We start from the raw sequence: 19,398 nt of genomic DNA on the forward strand, positions 1-19,398 counted from the left end.
TCTCCAGCAGAGCATGAAGTAGAGTCTGGGTTTCCCTTTCCCCCCCCAGGTGCCTGTCGGGGCCTGGGTTTCAGCTGTCCACACCACAGCAGTGGGCAACGAGCTTAAAGCCCCTGATGGCTCTGGGCACTGACTCTCACCAATGGCTATGGAGGTCTTCCATTCTTATGCGAACCTTTCACCTTCAAAGAATAATGTCCCTCCTGACAATATACAAGATGGAATTTTAGTGTCCCTCCAAAAAGCACCCTGGTTCAGTCTCCTCCAGGTCAGACCTATTTGTTCTCTTCACAGTCCATGAGAGAGTCCGTTCTCTTCTCCAACACCACAACTCAAAGGCATTGATTCATCTTCTGTCATTCTTAGTTGTTGTCCAACATTCAGATGTGTAACAAGTAATTGAAAAGACCATGGCTTGAATCAGGTGTACCTTAGTCTTTAAACAGGCATCCTTGTTCCTTAATCTCTGGAGAGATTCTTGCTTGCAGATTTTCCCAGAGCTATTTATCTTTTAATTATTTATCTTTTAATTTCTTAATTGCTGGTACCAAGTGTGTTGATGGTGGATCCAAGTAAGCTAAAATTGTGGTGGCCTAGTAGTAAGGATTTGTTCTGCTAATCTAAAGACACACAGTTTGAGTCTACCAGTTCATTTCTTGAGAGAAAGATGGGAAATAGACTCCCCAATGATTTATAACTTCTGAAAATCCAGTGGAGGGTCAGCTATTAGTGAGTTTTGACTCAATAGAACCCCAAAACCACCACAAAATCTGTCATTGCCCCAACTGAGTTATTATTATTATTACTAATAGTTAGCCATTATTGATACTTTTGTATTATATTATTCCTAAATATTCATAATAACATACTATGACAGGTTGAGAAACAGAAGTGGCATCCACTTCCTAAACAACATGCTTCCAGAAACTCTATAAACTTTGATAAATGTCAATAGTTGTAGAGGGGCTTCAGGCCTTTTGTCCATAGGGTTGCTATTGGACGTGAGGCAATCAACAACAACAACAACAAATCTTCATAGTGGTTTGTTTGGTTTGTTTTTTTAATGTGCCATTGAGTCACCTGCCATGTATAGCAGCTCTGAACCCTTCCCTGTCCTGAGCCAGTCTCATAGTGGTTGAAATGGATAAATAGTATTATCATTTCGCCTTTATTTTCAGATATGGAACCTGAAACAAGAGGGATTAAGTAGAGAGCTAATGACCTGGTAGCTAGTTAAGTTACTGTTGAGACCATTCCTACTAGTGGCAACCTCATGTTTTTAGAGATCTGTGCTCCATAGGATTTTCAATAGCCTTTTTTGTAAGATCCCTCTAGTGGGATTTGAACTGCCAGGTTTTTGGCTAGTAACCAAATGCTGAACCATTTTGCCATCCAGGAATAGCGACAATTAAGTGGTAGAAGCAGCATTTAATTGCAGGTGATCTGAAGCCAGAACTAACATTCGCGGTCACCAACTGATGTGCCTGCCACAGGGCCTGCTACACAATATATATTTAATGAATAATTATTTAATAAGTTAATGCATTACCAAAAATGAAAGAGGTACTTCATAGCTATACTTAATGAGCCTGACATCTTTAACTGTGCAGGAGCTAGTTGGAAAAAGTCTATCAGTGTACAATTCTGGTTCCTGAAGATGCTTCTTGTTTATAGAGCTCTAGAAAGATTCTAAGGTTCATTGCAGCTGGAACATTCTAGAAAACAAGCCCCTTCCTTTAGTTAATTACAGAGCCTTCTGTTTACAGGAGGCTCTTCTCTGTGTGTGTGCAAGCTCCCAGAAGCCAGGGCTCAACAGGGCCCTAAGTGGGCAGTTGTGGTATGTGTGGAGTTTGGGGAGCTATAGCCCTCACGAGGGAGGAAAGCTACTTCCTGGTCAAATGCCAATACCACCTTTTTCTGGGTGACGCCACTATCTATGATGGAGAAAAGAAAACAGTTACCATTACAAAATCATCAGCTGCTTTGTAAAAGGGTTATGATGAGCTGTGTGTGTCCTTGCTGAAGAGTGTCAGGCCCATCACAGGCCCTGATAGTTCTTTTTGTGGAAGTTACTCCTTTCAAGGGCCACAGAGAGAATTGCTCTGGCCTATCGCCTGTACTGGAAATGGTCATCCTGTAATGGATCATCACCCATAATTTACAAGTTTACATTGCTCTTACACTGAGGCTTCTCTGTGTGCTTGACATAGGGCTTCTCATATTTCAGCGTGTGCCAGTCACCTGGAGGACTCGTGAAAATATGGGCTCCTGCTGCCACCCTCAGAATCCCTGCTTTACCAGGGCTTACAGACAGCCTGAAAATCTGCATTTCTAGCAAATTCCCAAGTCAAGTTGATGCTATTGTTTGGGGGACCAAACTGTTAGAACATTGTTGTGGTTATTGTGGCTCTCAGTCAACTGAGTCATAGCTGACCCTCCAGTGGGTTTTCAGATGCTAAAAATTGCATGGGAGGAGATGGTTCGCCTTTCTCCTGTGGAGCAGTGCAATTCCCTATCCACGAGGCCACCAGAGCTCCTTGAGGAAAAGAAGTGATCTAAACATCACTGAAGATTCTCCCCTGCCCCTTCATTTTTCCTTCTTTTATTTCAAAGCTTTCCCAAGGATCCACCTCCAGAGAGGTTAAGGGGTTTGGAAGGTTAAGGAAGTTGGGAGTAAAATCTAAGAATGTGAATTTTGAACTAGGAAGCTAGAAGATGCTAGTGCTGGGGGTCAGTACACAGTTTATTGATAAACACTAGCCTATGGTCTGCCTACCCACTTAGGTAGCAGGATAAGGATAGGACCCCTATACATATTGTCTCTCACCCTCATGTTACCCCTCTGAGTTGGACACACAGTAGGGAATGCTTGACATTGCACATAGATGCTTCTAGGAGGAAGGGGAAGAATATGAGGCACATGGAGCTTGTGATAGAAACTTAAGCTGCTTCCATTCCATGTTAGGGTGAGTTAAGCATGCAAGGTGGCTGGAGGCAGTTCATCTGTTACTTTCATCCATGGAATGTTCAGTTACTCTTGAAGAGGGTTCTTGTTTGAGCATGGCTGTTCAGTATCTTGCAGGGGTGTGTTGTTGTTGTTGTTATGTGCAGTGTAGTCAGTTTCAACTAATAGCTGGCTCTGCTGTGTGTTTATAGAGTCTGTAAATCACACAGGAAGAGATTGCTCATCTTTCTCCCGTGGAGCAGCTGGTGGATTTGAACCGCTTACCTTTGGGTTGGCAGCACAGCTTCTTACCAGTAAGCCACCAGAATTTCCTTCCTGGGTGCATGTTGTTGTGTACTGTAGTGTCAGAACTGACCCATAGCTGACCCTCTGGTGAGTTTTCAGAGGCAGTTAATCACAGGGGAGGAGATTGCCCATCCTTCTTCAGCACAGCAGCTGGTGGCCTCGAACCCACGTGCCTTTAGGATTGCAACACACCTTCTTGCCACTAGGCCACCAGAGCTCCCCTTCATGGGTGCATAGATGCTGGGTGGGTTTTTTTTTTTTGTAATTTTTTTTTAAAAGCTACTGATTTGGACAAATGTGCTGTTGTGCAAATAAAAGCCCTTGATTTAATCTTTAAATTAGATTTATAGCTTTGAGTGCCTGCAACAGTCTCGAGAAAGGCCTCTTATAATTTTTTAATGACTCTCAAATAAATTTGACTCCAGGATAGATCTCAGAGAGGCACAGTGTCCTGAGAACTCCAAGTTGGAAATGAATTTCACCAGAGATATTAAAAATACTGCTTTAGCAAGATTCACAGTCTCTGCTACTTTGATGTGGCAGTCATTTTTCTGAAATATTGCCTTCAGTTATCTTAATGCACCTTAGTCAACTGGATTCAGCATTAATCAGAGAAGCAGGTCTACCCATTTTCTGTCCTTTGAAATACAGGAAATGATGTATCCTATCATCACTGAGCTCCTTCCTTGCCACCTAAATTCATATCTAGATAGGAGCTAAATTCTACCTTATGCTCTTCTTAAAATTAAGCCTTGAAGGTGACTTTGAGAATATGTACAAAAGTGAAGAGTAGGGCTACATACGTAAATCATTTGCAGAACTGCTTTTAAAATGCAGATCGTTTCTACTTAATTTGCTTCTTCCCCTTTATTTTGTCTTTGGAAGAAGCAGGTAGAGCTGTGATGCGATTCTTGGCGTTTCTGTCAGAGCTGTCGCCTTCCTGTAGAGGCTCCCAGCAGCACTGGGTAGGCTGGGTGGGACTGCTTAGTCAATTACAGAGGTGCTCTGGCTCTTAGTTATACTTCACCTACAAGAAAGAAGGGCGAAGATTCATCATGTCAGATGTTGGCTTTTAAAGGTTGTGTATAAATGTCCAAAGAGGGAAAAGGAGGGGTAAGGGAAGCTGGGTGGGGGAGGGAGAATCACTGAAATGAGAGAGTTTGGTGAGCAGAGGGCAAGAGGGAAGGAATTAGGAAAGATGCCATGGGGATCTGAAAAGGCAGGGTAGTAGTGGGCATAGATCAATGGTGCTTGATTTTATAAGGCACAATGTAAAAGAAAAAAAGCTCATTGTATGGAACAAAATATAATGTAAATGAAAGACTACAAACAACAAAACTTAAAAAAAAAAAGGTTTCCATTACCTTATCTCCCTACCTTAATTAGCTATCTTCTACACTCTCAAGAGTCTCAGGAGACAGACATTGAATATCTTAAGGGCAATTTCTTATTTATCTCTGCATTGCAGTACTTAGCACAGTGTCCAGTTGCATGAATAGATGGGTGGGGAATGGAGGGATGGATGTATGCATGTTTGCTTGGATGAATGAGTGGGTGGCTTGGTGGAGGGCAAGGTGCCTAAATTCACACAGAAAATTTGTATTTTCTTTAATTTTCACTTTGGATATAACAAAGTATTATAACAAAGAGCTTTATTTCAAAAGAAATATAAGAGTGGGGTAATGGGAACATAGTAATTATTCTGCAATTTTGTGTGACTCCAGAAAGCACAATTAGGACAAATATATTTAACTCATATGAAGGCAAATTTCCATTTAATGGAATCAAGAACTTTCTAACACCAGAGCTATTTAATAATATGATAAGTTGCTTTGTAGAGAGTCTCCATTCACAAGTGGCATGCAGGGAGAGCCTAGGAGGTAATCTGTCAGGAATTATGCAGAAAAATCATCTGTAGTAAGAAGAAGTAGCAACTCTTTCCAATTTTAAGACCACAAGATTCTATGAAGAGTGTCAATGGAACAAAAAAGAAGAGTGAATTTAAAAAGCATTTTTAAGATGAGTAAAATGGCATCAGATTTAGATGTAGACACTGCTAATTTTTAGAATACAAGTAAATTATAAGGTTCTGGCACAGCTATTAGTTACTTGGCTATTAACTGAAAGGTTGGCAATTTGAAACTGCAAGTCACTCCATAAGAGACAGATGTGTTTCATGACTACAGCCATGGAAATGCTTTGGGAAAGTTTTACTCTATTGAGTCACTATGGGTAGGACTTGACAGTAATGGGATAGCATTTGTAGCATTGTGTTTTAAAAGTACTCCTATCCAAAGCTGTGGCATATTCACACAATGAAATACTACACTACATTGAAAAACAAGGAACTCATGCAATATTATTCAAAATGGGTGACCCAGGAGAACATTATGCTGAGTGAAATATCTCAGTCACACAGGGACAAATACTGCATGGTGCCACTGTTGTAAAACAGGACTGACATCGGGGTTGGGGGGAGACTGAGAAAGATGGGATAAATAATGTATACTGCATTGAAACAGATTAGAGAGAAAACTGTTTAAAAGGGATGTGTGGGTCCAAAACAAAGGCTGCATAGTGGCGTGGATGTGGGGGGAGGGACTGTAAAATAATGAAAGAATTTTTCTTTTACTTTTCAGAGAGAAGAGTATACTTGGGGGCAGGGAGGGGGCAGGGAGAAAAGTGCAACAATGAATGAATGGAAATCCAAAGTTTCTGTACATTTTCATTATAATTAATACAATTTTTTAAAAAAAGAAAAAGAAGCATTCCTATCCTTTCACACAGATCATCACTTGGTAATTACATAACCCCTTCATCAGCCTCCCATACACACACACACACACACACACACACACACACACACACGACTTCAGTTTTCTGAACTGAGCCCCAGAAATACAGTGATACCACTAAACCAAAAGGGAGCTCTAGTGGCCTGGCGATTAAGAAACTGTGCTGCCAACCGAAAGGCAAGTGGTTCAAATCCACCAGCTGCTCTGCAGGAGAAAGATGGACTGTCTCCTCCGGTGCGATTTATAGCCTTTGAAAATCCACTGGAGAGTCAGGTATGAGCTGATTCTGATTCAACAGCACATAAAAAGGACAACAAAGAAACTGAAACAAATGGGATGCAGATCACTAGGCCTTTTTTCATTGTACAAGCGTGTGCGTTCAAAATACCAATTTTTTAAAAAAACTTTTGTATTGGTTTGCATACAATAATTCATTTACATTCTGTTTCATTCATGTACATTGTTTTATAAATTCTTTCATTTAAATTGTGTTTCATAAAATCATTCACATACATTTTAGGTAATTAATTGCTATTGATCTAAGTATAATACTACCCCATCTCTTTGAGTCTTCATGGAATCTTTCCTATTCTTTGACACACACACACACACACCCCAATTCGCCCACTAAATTCTGCTCTCCTGGTGATTTCCACCCTTCCCTATTCTCCATCCTCTTCTTTCTTTTCCACTTTTGGACATTTATATGAATTTTACTTGTTATCCCTCTAATTTTGCAATAATGGTTTCATGTAGTATTTGTCCTTAAGAGATTGAGTTATTTCTCTCAGTAGAATTAGCTCTAGACTCTCCCATGTTATATAGTATTTTACAAAACCATTGATCTTTAATGCTGCATAGTACTCCATTGAGTCATTGTATCAGAGTTTCACTGTTCTGTTCACTGTTCATTCATTCATTTGTTGATGGGAATATGGACTGTTTCCAATTTTTTTTTTTGCTATTTATAAATAATGCTTCTATGAATGCAGGAATGTGTGTGTGTGTGTGTGTGTGTGTGTGTGTCTCAGTTCTAATTTCCTTGGGGTATATTTCTAGCAGTGGAATAACAGAATCATATGAGATTTCTATAGTTAGCTTTTTGAGTAAACGCCAAACTGCCTTCCAGAGTGGTGGTTTCATTTTATAAACCCATCAGCAGTGCATGAGAGCTCCTATCTCTCCACATCTTAGCAGTGACATCTCAGACAAGCATCTCTCCACATCTTCTCCAACACTTATTGCTTAATGTCTGGTTAAGCTTTGTCACTGCTACTGGGATGAGATGGTATCTCATTGTGATTTTTATTTGCATCTCTCTGATTGCCAGTATTTTGAGTATTTCTTTGTGTCTCTGTTGGCTGTGAAAAGCCTTTCCAAGTCTTTTGTCCATATTGTAACTGGATTATCAGTCTTTTTCTTGTGGAGGACCTGTAGTATGCTTTAAACATTTGTTATGAGATGCTTATCTGAGATGTCACTGCTAAATGGTTTTAACCCAATCTGTAGGGGTTTCCCCCCTGACTCTGTTGATAAAAGGTTTTTATGCACCCAGGGCTTAATTTTTAGAAGCTCCCATTCATTGATTTTCCTTTCTTGGTAGTGCACAACCAACCAAATTTTATGGTTAGTAGCTAAGCACACTTTTTTGCACCTAGATTTTGCATCTTGGTGATGCTTCTAGAATGTGGCTATTTGAAAGGGAGTTTGATTTGGGAGAGCAGAGAACTGATATGGGACTCAAAATCTTAGGAGATTGAATATATCCACTCTTTGCTATAATTTGCATTTTCATAATTTTAAAAACTCTTGTCTGGACCTTGATTTTCTTTAGATGTTGCCTCATTTCTTTCAGACACTGAAACTCTAGACCTCTGATAATCCACATAGCCATTGATCAAGCTTTGCCTAACAAGGATTTCACGTTGATGAATGTTTTGTGTTTGTTCTTTTGTCTCCCTGTAGCCATCAGAATCCCTGGTTAGTGCAATTGGCTAATGTTCTCAGCTGCTAGCTGAAAGTCTAGTGGTTCAAATGTACCCAAAGGCATCTCGGAAGAAAGGCCTGACAATCTATTTCTAGAAAAATGACCGAGTCGGAGCAGGTGCAGGGGAAGCTCTGTGGAGCACAGTTTTCCTCTGAAACACTTGGGGTTGACTTTTACTCATAATAAGACTGCTGCAACTGGCTTACTGCATATCCCTTGTTGTTGTTGATTGCCTTAAAGTTGAGCATGACTCACAGCGGCCCTGTGAACAAAAGGCCTGAACCCATCTACAACTATTGACATTTATAAAAGTTCATAGAGTTTCTGGAAGCAAGTTGTTTATGACGTGGGTCCCACTCCTGCTTCCAATATCCCTTATTAATCCCGTAAAATTTATTAGACTCTCCTATCCTCTTGACATTTTGTTGAAATAACTTTTGAGGGTATTTTGGTGCATTATATGCCTTGCTTTGGTTTATAAAAATCATATTATGTTATCCTTCCCAGGAAATTGCATGAGTGAATTCATGGGACTCATCAAAGGTCACTATGAGGCAAAGCAAGATGGGTTCCAGCCTGGAGGAGGCAGCCTGCACAGCACGATGACCCCCCACGGGCCTGACGCTGACTGCTTTGAGAAGGCCAGCAAGGCCAAGCTGGCACCTGAGAGGATTGCTGATGGCACCATGGTAAGCAAACTAAATGCCAAGCTCTGGTGGCCTCTGAGCTCCTTGTCCTTGTGAAAAGAGGGGCTGTTGTTTTTGTGTTGGTTTTTTTTTTTTATTTCACCAAAGTCATAGGTGAGAATTCCAGAGAGAGAAAGGAAGATGCATGTCTCCATGTGTATATCCATGTGTGTGTATACACTATACTGTGTGTATATATTAGACTGTGGGTGGGGTAGAATAGTTTTTAACTTAGGGTCAGATCCTACTTCTGACTTCCTGTGTGTCCTTGAATACATAACTTCCCTGTGACTAATCTTCCCTCTCTGAAGAATGGCTATTATAAGTTGATAACCGTGATTAAAAACCTTGCAGGTTATCCAACACTGAAAACATCAGGAGATAGTGCCATATGAAGAGTCTTCCCTTTCCTGTAGGCAGCTCTGTGCACACATACATTCTGTCTCAGTATCTTTTGCATTTTGAAGTGATTCTCCAGGACCACGGTGGCTGGAGGAGGGAGGGCATGATGTCACCCGCAGTGGATTTCTCCAGCCCAGCAAGCCAGGAAGCTTTGGCCTCACTACAATCAGAGCTTGTGAGCAGCAATCCTCAGCTACTCTCTCCTTTTCTATTGCTTTGCTTTGACATGGATGAAGCTGATGGGATTTAAAGCCTGTTTTGTATTCCTCCTGTGTCAGGTTGTAAACATTGAGGCCAAACACAATTGCAGTTGGCTGCGGTCCTTGATTTTATTTTATGTCTGCATTCTTGGAGGTAGGGTTTATGGTCCACAAGGAGTAATTTTAGCCTACAGTATAGGCAAATTTGCTTTCCATTTTTTAAAACAGATACCTTCAATGCTACCTGACTTAAAAGTGTACAGTGCCAGGCCTGCCCAGGTGGTAAACGACCTGAGCAGTGAATGGTATCTATCCATCTGTCCAAGGCAGCTTGCCTCCTGTGCCACCTCCGGTGCTAGAGTTGGTGGAGCTGCTCTGGAGGGAACGATGCAGACTTCCACCTGCTTGATCTCAGCTCTGTCTTCCCCAGCAGTGTCCTCTATGGAATTTCTACAGAACCTCAGACATCCCTGGGAGATGCATTTCTATCCAGTTTAGTTAAGTTACTGTCTCTGGAAGCCTCCTGGAGGTGCAGAGGCTGCCCAAGCGGAACCACTGGATAGCTTTGGGTGCCCCAGTGTGGCTTTGGGTAGTCAGTGTACCAGAGAGCGGTGTCCTGCAGCAGCGAGGGACAGCACAGGGTTGTTTGTATTAGCAGCAGTGTCTAAAGCCTAGAGAGGAAGAAAGAATTCTATGTGAGGAGGAGGGGATGGAGGGAAGGGAGGCCCTGGACAGCTAGAGGCTGTGGGCTACCTCAGGGGGTCACCCAATGCCAACATTATACCCTGACCTAACTTTAGTTCTCTCTCAACATCTTAACCTTCTTCTCTGCTATCTGAAAGCAGAATGTTCTTGTTAAACCTTCTGTAAGGCAACATGACATAACATGAAAAAAGCAATTACCATTCATTCAAATGGGAAAAAAGTTTGAGCATCCCCAGACCTTACCAAAAAAATAACCTGCTAAATCATCCCAAATAATACATAAGATAAAAAAATAATACTAACATACAATGTTCACAGACATAGTTCAAAGCTGTGGCAGCTTACTGCTGAGATGCTGAGCACAGTTTCTGCAGAAGGAGCCCCCCTCTGGCTGCCTGGGGCGTGCTGCCTCTGTAACAGCTCACTGGCAAATGAATGCCTTGTTCATAAAAGCAAAAAGACTCTTCAAGTTTCTTTTGGTTAGCAAGCACAAGTACTAATGTAAGTCTTTTATAAAAGCAATGTGGCGTAAAGCACACTTTTGAAAGATGGGAGATTGTTGTTGTTTTAGGTGCCATTGAGTTGACCTCAACTTACAGTGACCCTACATATGACAGAACAAAACCCTGTCCCTCTTCAAAATCTCTGTGGTGCTTTAGCCCGTGGCTGCAGTGACTGTTGGAGCTGCATTTTAGCATCTTCCAACCCTAGGGCCTCATCCTCCAGCGCTACATCAGACAATGTTCTGCTGCTGTTCTGAGGGCTACACCTCCAGTTTGTTCAAACACCAGCAAGGTCATTCATGGTGGCAGGTTCCAGCAGAGATTCCAGACTATGACAGACTAGGAAGCAGGGTTGGCCATCAACTTCTGAAATAATGGGTCCCTGAAAACCCTATTGAAAGATAGGGGGTAGTGGTATGTAACTGAGACCCAGGCCTATCAGTATGCTTTGTTCTTTCTCCAGTTTGGAGCCATTAATTTGATACAATACTGAATCTCATTACTCTGGACAGACAATAAGTCTCCTAAGAAGCAGTCAGCAAGGGATAAAAAGAATAATGGTCACAGTAATGACCTTATAAATGAACAGGGCTTTGGGGCTTGTATAGCATTTTCCTATGATCTCATCTGATCCTGACATCAAGCCTGTCACAGGAAGTCAGGCAGGGATAATCATCTGTTAGTGGGCAGAAAAAACCAAGTACTAGACACCAAAATTAATGTGTGCACTCTGGATTGTGACACCAGAGAATTTTATTATCTTCCCTTTATCATCTCCATTTTTAAAATGTCCAACAATGTGAATATATAAAAACTGAGGACTTCCCCCCCAACCCCTGTTTTTTTCTTCCTAAAGCTCAGGAGAGTTTACCAACAGGTTCATCCTGGAGAGGGTGAAACCAGGTTGCTCCTTGGAGGCAAGGATTTGAAACTCCATCTGATGTACTTTTGGCATGTTTGCAAGGAGGGACCAGTCCTTGGAGAGGGACATCATGCTTGGGAGGGTGGAGGGACAGCACAAAAGGGGAAGACCCTGGAAAAGATGGACTGACTTAGTGACTGGGTCATAGGGGTAGGTGTGCCACAGACAATAAGGTTAGAACAAGGTTCAAAGTTGTTGTACCTAGGATTGCTAGAAATTACAAGTGACTCAATGACACATAACAGCAAAGCTATCTATCTCTCTCATGACTGGAGAATATGAAATGCTTCATAGCTGACCCTCCAGTGAGTTTCTGAGGCTGTAAATCACAGGGGAGGAGATTTGTACCTTTGCCCCATGGAGTCACTGGTGGATTCAACCACCAAAGAGGTGTGCCCTTTGGGTTAGCAGCAAGGCTCCCTAAACACTCTGACAACAAAGCTCCCGGAACCTACAATGTATTACTTAAAGATTTTTGCCTCTCCATTTCTCTAGACATCTAATCAAATGTGTTATGACCCATCTTACCTTCTTTTCTAATCCATCTTTGTTTCCTACAGGCATTTATGTTTGAGTCTTCCCTCAGTATGGCTGTCACCAAGTGGGGGCTCAAGACCTCCAATTGTTTGGATACTAACTACTACAAGTGTTGGGAGCCTCTCAAGAGTCACTTCACCCCCAATTCCAGGCACCCTGTAGGCCCTAATTGAGACTGGAACACTGCTGGCATAATTGAGAATGGATCTACATGGTTTGCTTTAGAATCTTGTACCCTTGAGCAGTATTAGGAAAGGAAGCTGGCTAGAATGAGAACTCACTTTTTCTCAGTCAAGTAACTCAGAACATTTGTTAAAAACTTGTCTGAAAAAAGCTCTACAAATGTCAGCTTAACTTCTCAATAAATACTTTCTGGTGTTCTGTGAATATTCTTCTTGTTCGCCGCCATAAAATCAGCCTCCAACTCACATAGCGACCAATACGCTCGCCTGTACTGATAGATGCATGATGGTTATTCATGAGTCACCTTGACTGGGTAATGCACCTGAGTCTCCCTCATGGAAGAGAGTGATCAGTCTCTCTGTGGAAGTGGTGATGGGGCACAATCAGGTCCTGACCCAGAAGCCAGTCTTTGGGGGCCAGAAAGTCCTATGAGATTGTGCTGAGGTCAAGGCCCTTCCCATTACCTTAACCTGAGGTCCTTTATATGAGGACCACTGTTTTGTTGTTAGGTGCTTCCAAGTTAATTGCAACTCATAGCAGCCCAGTGCACAGTATGAAACCTTACCGAGCCTGTGCGATCCTCACAATCTCCACTGTGCTCAAATCCATTGTTGTAGTCACTGCATCCATCTATCTCACTGAGAGGCTTCCTCTCCCTCTCTGACCCTCTGCTTTTCTGAACATGATGTCCCTCTCCAGAGATTGGACCCTCTTGATAACACGCATAAAGTATGTGAGACAAGATCTTTTCATCTTTGCCTCTGAAGAGCACTCTGGTTGCACCTCTTCCAAGACAGATTTGCTGAATTTTTATGGGAGTTTATGGTTTGGGTTTTGGGGGATTTGGGGGTGAGAGTGGGTAGTCCACATTCTTCACCAACACTACAGTTCAAAGACATCAACTCTTTTTCGGTCTTCATTATTCATTGTCCAACTTTCTGATGCACATAGATCATCAGACTAAGGTATTTACCGGGAACTAGGATATAAGCTTAGAAGCTGGAGTGGCATCCACTTCCGAAACAGCTTGCCTCCGGAAACCCTGTGAACTTGGAGGAACGATGAAAGTTATCCAAATGTTCAGGTCTTTCATTCATAGGGTCTCTATGAGTCATCTACGACTTGACAGCACTTAACAACCACCACAACATAGAGAGAGCTCAGTTGGCCTCGTGGACAGAAAGCGATGCTACCAAGCCAAAGGTGGGTGATTTCAATCTGTGGCACTCAAGCCTAGTTTTAATTGTTCTTGGTCAAACATTCTTCTAAGTGGCATAGCACTGGTCTGTCCATTTGTTGTACAAAGGTAACTCATGGTTGCTGTGATGCTAAACACTGTGTCAAATGTGTCAAATGTGATAATGGTTACCCATGGTGGATAGTGTTTGGTGAAGCTTCCTGATTAAAATAAGCTTGGAAGCAGGAGTGGCATCCACTTCTGAAATAGCTTTCCTCTGGAAACTCTATGAAAGTGGAGAAATGATGAAAGTTATCCAAGTGTTCAGGTTTTTCATTCATAGGGTCGCTATGAGTCGTCTATGACTCAACGACACTTAACAAGAACAACAACAACAGGCTATAAGAAATAACAGGACCAAGCATAAGGGCTAAGAGGTGAAGCTGAAACCAAGGCCAGTTCATGGAATTCAATGCAAGCAGGGATTAGCGGATCTTCAAACATGCAGCTGACAGCTCTTAATGGAAGAACAGCCTGGTCAGCAAACTGGCTAATTTGGTAGCCACAGAGTCAATATGGAAGTTACGGAGGGCTAGTGGTAAGAATGGCACTGTAATCCCAAAGGCACACAATTCAAATCCACCAGCTGCTCCAAGGGAATAGGATGGGCAATGTCCACTCACGTGATTAACTCTCTCTGAAAACCCACCAGAACACCAGCTACGAGCCAGCTCTGACTCAATGACACACAACAACAAAAGATCAATACAGTGATGGACAAGAATTCCAGCCACTGGAAGCAAGAATTAGTCATTCCTTAGACTGATCAACCACTCCAGCTTGGCTAGGACTGTCTTACTGTTCGCTCTGAAAGTCTTATATCCCAGGAAACTGCTGGTCCCAGGACAAAACGAGGACAGTTATTGTTGCTGCAAGGTGTCATCAAGTTGACTCTGACTCATGTGACCCCACAATACATTGAACCCCTGTCTAGTCCTGCACCATCCTCACAACCTCCTGTGCTGTGACAGTCACTGTGCTGATCTATTCCATAAAGGTCTTTCTCTCCTTTGCTGACCCTCTATTATACAAATTCTCCATAGCAATTAAAATTTTTAAATAAAATTTTTCATTGACCACTGTGGCAGAAGCTGCCTGTGGCCCACCCATGTCTTAGCAGCAATCAAGCTGACTGGCTGTTTCCAACAGCCAACACCAGTAATTCTTTGCCTGGGGCTGAAACTAGAAACCTACTCATAGTGCTGAGGAATTAATACCCCTGCAAGCAGCCCTCAGTCCCTGACACTGGAAATTGGCAGATTCATATTCAGTTCTCACCCCAAATCTCTGAGACTCAACTGTTGGATATTTTTTGTTTATTTTAATGAAAGTTTAAAAAGACTTTGGTTTCTATTATTAATTGTTGCACATTTCTCCTGTCCAGCCCTCCCCCCAATTCACTTTTGTTTTTGAAAAGTAAAAGAAAAAATTCTTTCATTGTTATTCAATCCCTACCCCCAAGTCCACTCCACTGAGCTACCTTTGTTCTGGACTCCTGTCATAACAATAATACTTAATCATATATCCCTTTTAAACAGTTCTCTTCCTCATCTGTTTCAATGCGTATACATAATTTATCCCATCTTTCTCAGTCACCCCCCCAACCTCTATGTTAGTCCTCTTTTATAACAGTGACATTATGCCGTATTTGTCTTTTTGTGACTGAGATATTTCACTCAGCATAATGTCCTCCAGGATCACCCATTTTGTGTAATATTTCAGGAGTTCCTAGTTTTTCACTGCAGCATAGTATTCCATTGTGTGAATATACCACAGCTTCTCTAGCCATTCATTTGTTGATGGGCACTTGGGTTGTTTCAGATTCTTTGCTATTGTGAGACTCTACTTCTACCCTGGTTTCCTGGAAGAACTGATGCCATTGAGTCGTGGTGGTGAAGAAGAGTGCTGCTCCCACGGACAGTCAAAAGAATAAACAAATATGTCTTGGAGAAAGTGAGGTCAGAGTGCTTTTTAGAGGTAAGGATGGTACAGCTTCTTCGTACGTATTTTGGGCATGCTCCTTAGAAAGGGATATCATGTTTGGAAAGATGGAGGAAGGTCCGTGAAAGAGAGAAAGACCTTCAAGAAGATGGATTGACATGATGATGGCAGCAAAGGGCTCAAGTACATAGCACAGGTGATAAGGATGGACCAGGATAGGACAGGGTTCAGGTCTGTTGTTCATAGGGTTGCTATGAGTTGTGCTCTGCTCAAAAGCACCAAACAACAGCAACATTAGAGGGATAATGCACCCATTGCTCATGTCTTCAATTTCCCTACTCTCCGATGGTGCTTCTTGCCCTCTTCTCTGAAATCCAAACTAATGTTGTTGTTATTGTTAGGTGCTATCATCGACCGCTCATAGTGACCCTATTAACAAAAGACCTGAGCACTGTTCATAGAGTTTCTGGAGGCAAGCTATTTTGGAAGTGGATGCCACTAGGCCAAGCCTCAAGCCTCAAGGACATGCTCCTGGCCTCGGGTTTAAGGCAGGTGATGGCTAAAATACCTGAAGGGGGAGGGGAGGAGAAGGTGGCCAGATGGTTCCTGGATGACTCCACTCTGGTCTCTCTGGCTTCAAGCTGCCTGTGCATGGTGGCCCACATGTGCAAGTAATTGGAAGAGTTTTGGGGTCATGTGCATTTTCGGGCTTGTGTTTGATGTGCAGTACTGCTCTTCCGCCCAGAAGTAAGGTCCCAAAGTAATACAATGATTAAAGTATTTCACCAACAAATCCCAGCCTTTCCTTTGTAGACTTATTGGCATCCTAATTTTATTCCCTCCTTGAGTAGCGCAATGGTTAATATGCTTGGTTATAACTAAAAGTTTACAAGTTCAAGACCACACAGAGGATCCTGGAAAGAAAGGCCTGAAATCTACTTCTATAAGATCAGCTACTGAAAATCCCTATGGAGCATAATTCTGCATTGATACACATAGGATTGCCATTCTACAAGAATTTAAAAAAAAATCCTAAAAATTCCATGCAGGTGCCTAGACACTTCTCCATTTCAGCTGCCATACTAGTGTGTCTGGTGGCAGAGTCTTCCTTGGGCAGCTGCAAAGTTCTGGGTTTACAACCACTTTGTGTCCAAGTCCTTGTACTTTATCTCTCTACTGCTGACAGCAACTTGCCAGCTCAAGACAGTATTTCACCCAAGCCAGGCGGTTCATGCTAATTAAAAGAGATTTAGTTTCCTTCTTCTGTGCCTCAGACCAGCTAGAAAAATGCGTATCATTTTCTTTCATCTCTGCTTAGAAGTAGGAAACCTACAACGGAGCTCTGGTGGCCTAGTGGTAAGGAACTGTGCTGCCAACCCGAAGGCATGCAGTTCAAAAGCACCAGCTGCTCTGTGGGAAAAAAATGGACAATGACCCCTAGGACAATTTACTGCCTCTGCAAACCTGCTGGAGGGTCAGCTATAGATCACCTATGGATTGGTTCTGACTTGACGGTACTCAACAACAACATAAGAAGAAAAAAAAATGCAGCCTTCTCCAACGACAGGAGAGTTTCCTGCCACAACCCCTTGGTACTTTTCTATATTTTCCTGCTAATGAAGAATGTAATTATACTTACACATTTCTGTTTTCCTTCTCACAGCCCAAACTACCAGCAATGGCTCCAAACCAATGAGTCTCAAACTTATCCTTACCATGTTATAGTTCCCGTCCGTATTTGGTTTTTCTTAGAATGATAAAATCATCAACTTTGTATAAATATGTCACGAAATGCCCAAAAATATGCTTTTGTGAGGCAGTGTGGTGTGTAGTTGAAAGAACAAGTGCTGGAGCAAAGCTAGGTTTTACCACTTTTTCAAGCAGATCACCATGCCTCCCTGGTAAGGCACTTCTGGGTGAAGTCAAGCCTCCGTCTTCTAGTCAGCAGCCGAGCATGTTAATTATTTGTCCCACCCAGAAGCATCTGAAAAGCAATAAGCACAGCATAACAAATGGCTGTTAATCAAGTTTTTCCTTTTGTATTTTGGCCTTGACCTATTTGTTTTGATGTGATTACCAAATACTTTTAATATTATAATCATAGCAACCACAATTAATGAACTTCATTAAGTTTGAGAGAATAGCAATTAAGAATGGCAACACATCAAAACTGTTTTCGCAAGTGAAGCAACTTGATTAAATTTCTTCTCTACACCTCACTTTCCTCATTTACAAGAAGGAGATTTTTGTGGGCATTGAACAAGATAATGCTTATAGGCACATAGCACTCTTTGGGGCACATAGTAAATTTAGGCGAAAGTTTGCCTTTATTATTGTGGCTTATTGCAATGCCAAAGTCACGTGATTCAAATCCACCAGCTGTTCCATAGAAGAAGGATAGACAATCACCTCTTTTTCCATTAACTGCCTCTGAAAACCTGCTGCAGAGTCAGCCATGGGTCAATTCTGACTCAACGCCACACAACAACTGTTGTGTGACAGTGAACACTGAGAATCTGGGGTGGGAGGATGTGGTGTGTGCAAATTTCAGTTTCTTCTTTCTTTTTTTCCATGTTGTGTACTATTGACTTGGATCTGACTGGCACAGGAGGAGATTGCCCCTCCTCCAGCAGAACATCTGGTGGATTCAAATCGTGCACCTTCGAGATTACAATACAGCTTCTTGCCACTAGGCCACCAGAGCTCTCTACAAATTTCAATTTCAAGGGACTTACTATGAGAGAAAAACGAAATTAATAAATCAAGATCTTTGCACCTAAAGAAACTAGCATTTACTCATCAAAAAAATGAATGGATAGAGAAGCTCCGGTATATTCACACAATGGAATACTATGCAGCATTGAAAAACAAGGGACTAATGAAATATTATGCAAAATGGGTGATCCTGGAGGACATTATGCTGAGTGGAAAATAACTCAGTCACAAAAGGACAAATATTGCATAGGGCCACTGTTGTAAACGGAACTGACATCAGGGTTGAGGGAAGACAGAAAAGGAGGGGAGGAACGATGTATATTGCATTGAAATAGATGAAGGAGAGAACTGTTTAAAAGGAATATATGAATGGGGATTCTGGTCATTATAGAAGTCCAAAGTGAAGGCTGCATAGTGGAGTGGACTTGGAGGGAGGGATTGCATAAAAATGAAAGAGTTTTTCTTTCTTTTGAAGGGGAAGAGTGAATTGGGGGAGGAAGGGGTGGGCAGGGAGAAGAGTACAACAATGAATGATTGGAAACCCTAAGTCTCTGTAAACTTTCATTAAAATCATTAAAAAAAAAGAAAGAAAGAAACTAGCATTTCGCTGAGGAGGAAGGCATGTTTCTTTTAATGGAATAAGTTATTCAACAAAAGCCCAAAGTGAAGGGCATGCTAAGATATCATCTCCTTTCTTCCTCCTTTAGAGACTGAAGCAAGAAAATTTAAGTTCGATTTAAGGTCTTAAAAATGCACTTCATATTACAATAATGTATATATATATACAACAAAACATGAAATAGTTCAATAGTGTCTACACGTCCACTTCATTTTTTAAGTTGTGCAACCCCGCTCTCTTATTTTCTTCTAAATCACCTACCACCTTAAACATACATTTATTGAATGCATTCCAAGCAAAACCCCCCTCTCTCACCTGCCACTCACGTACATCACTGTCAAATTGAAGGTGACTCTCCACTTACCCCCTGTAGGGTTTCTGAGGCTGTGAGTCACATGGGAGAAGACTTCCTCTCCTTTCTAGGAGCTACTGGTGGATTTGAACTGCCAGGGAGGTGACACTTTTGAGTCTGCAGCACAACTTTCTACTAACTATACCACCAAAGTGTCCTACATTATGATGTTGTTGTTATGTGCCGTCTAGTCGCTTGCGACTCATAGCGACCCTGTGAACAATAGCCCTAAACTCTGCTCTGTCCTGTGCCAATCTCACTATCTCCCATACACCCATTTCGATTACCCCAGTCACTGAATCAATCCACCTTTTAGAGGGCCTTCCCCTCCTACGCTGTGCCTCCACCCTACTAAGCATGATGT

At 42.0% G+C, this 19,398-nt stretch overlaps 1 protein-coding gene across 1 annotated transcript in view; it reads left to right on the forward strand.

Moving 5' to 3' along the window:
• Positions 1-12,372, forward strand: part of HGD (homogentisate 1,2-dioxygenase) — an 85,684-nt gene extending 73,312 nt beyond the window's left edge. The window contains exons 14-15 of the mRNA XM_006884315.1: positions 8,540-8,721; positions 12,011-12,372. Coding sequence (XP_006884377.1) covers positions 8,540-8,721; positions 12,011-12,160 — 332 coding nt within the window. The 3' untranslated portion in view covers positions 12,161-12,372. The remainder of the gene's footprint in view (positions 1-8,539; positions 8,722-12,010) is intronic.
• Positions 12,373-19,398: the final 7,026 nt, after the last annotated feature.

The sequence above is a fragment of the Elephantulus edwardii genome, unplaced genomic scaffold (assembly GCF_000299155.1).
Source record: "Elephantulus edwardii isolate Elephantulus edwardi_28Jun2011 unplaced genomic scaffold, EleEdw1.0 scaffold00032, whole genome shotgun sequence".
Classification (NCBI taxonomy): Eukaryota; Metazoa; Chordata; class Mammalia; order Macroscelidea; family Macroscelididae; genus Elephantulus; species Elephantulus edwardii.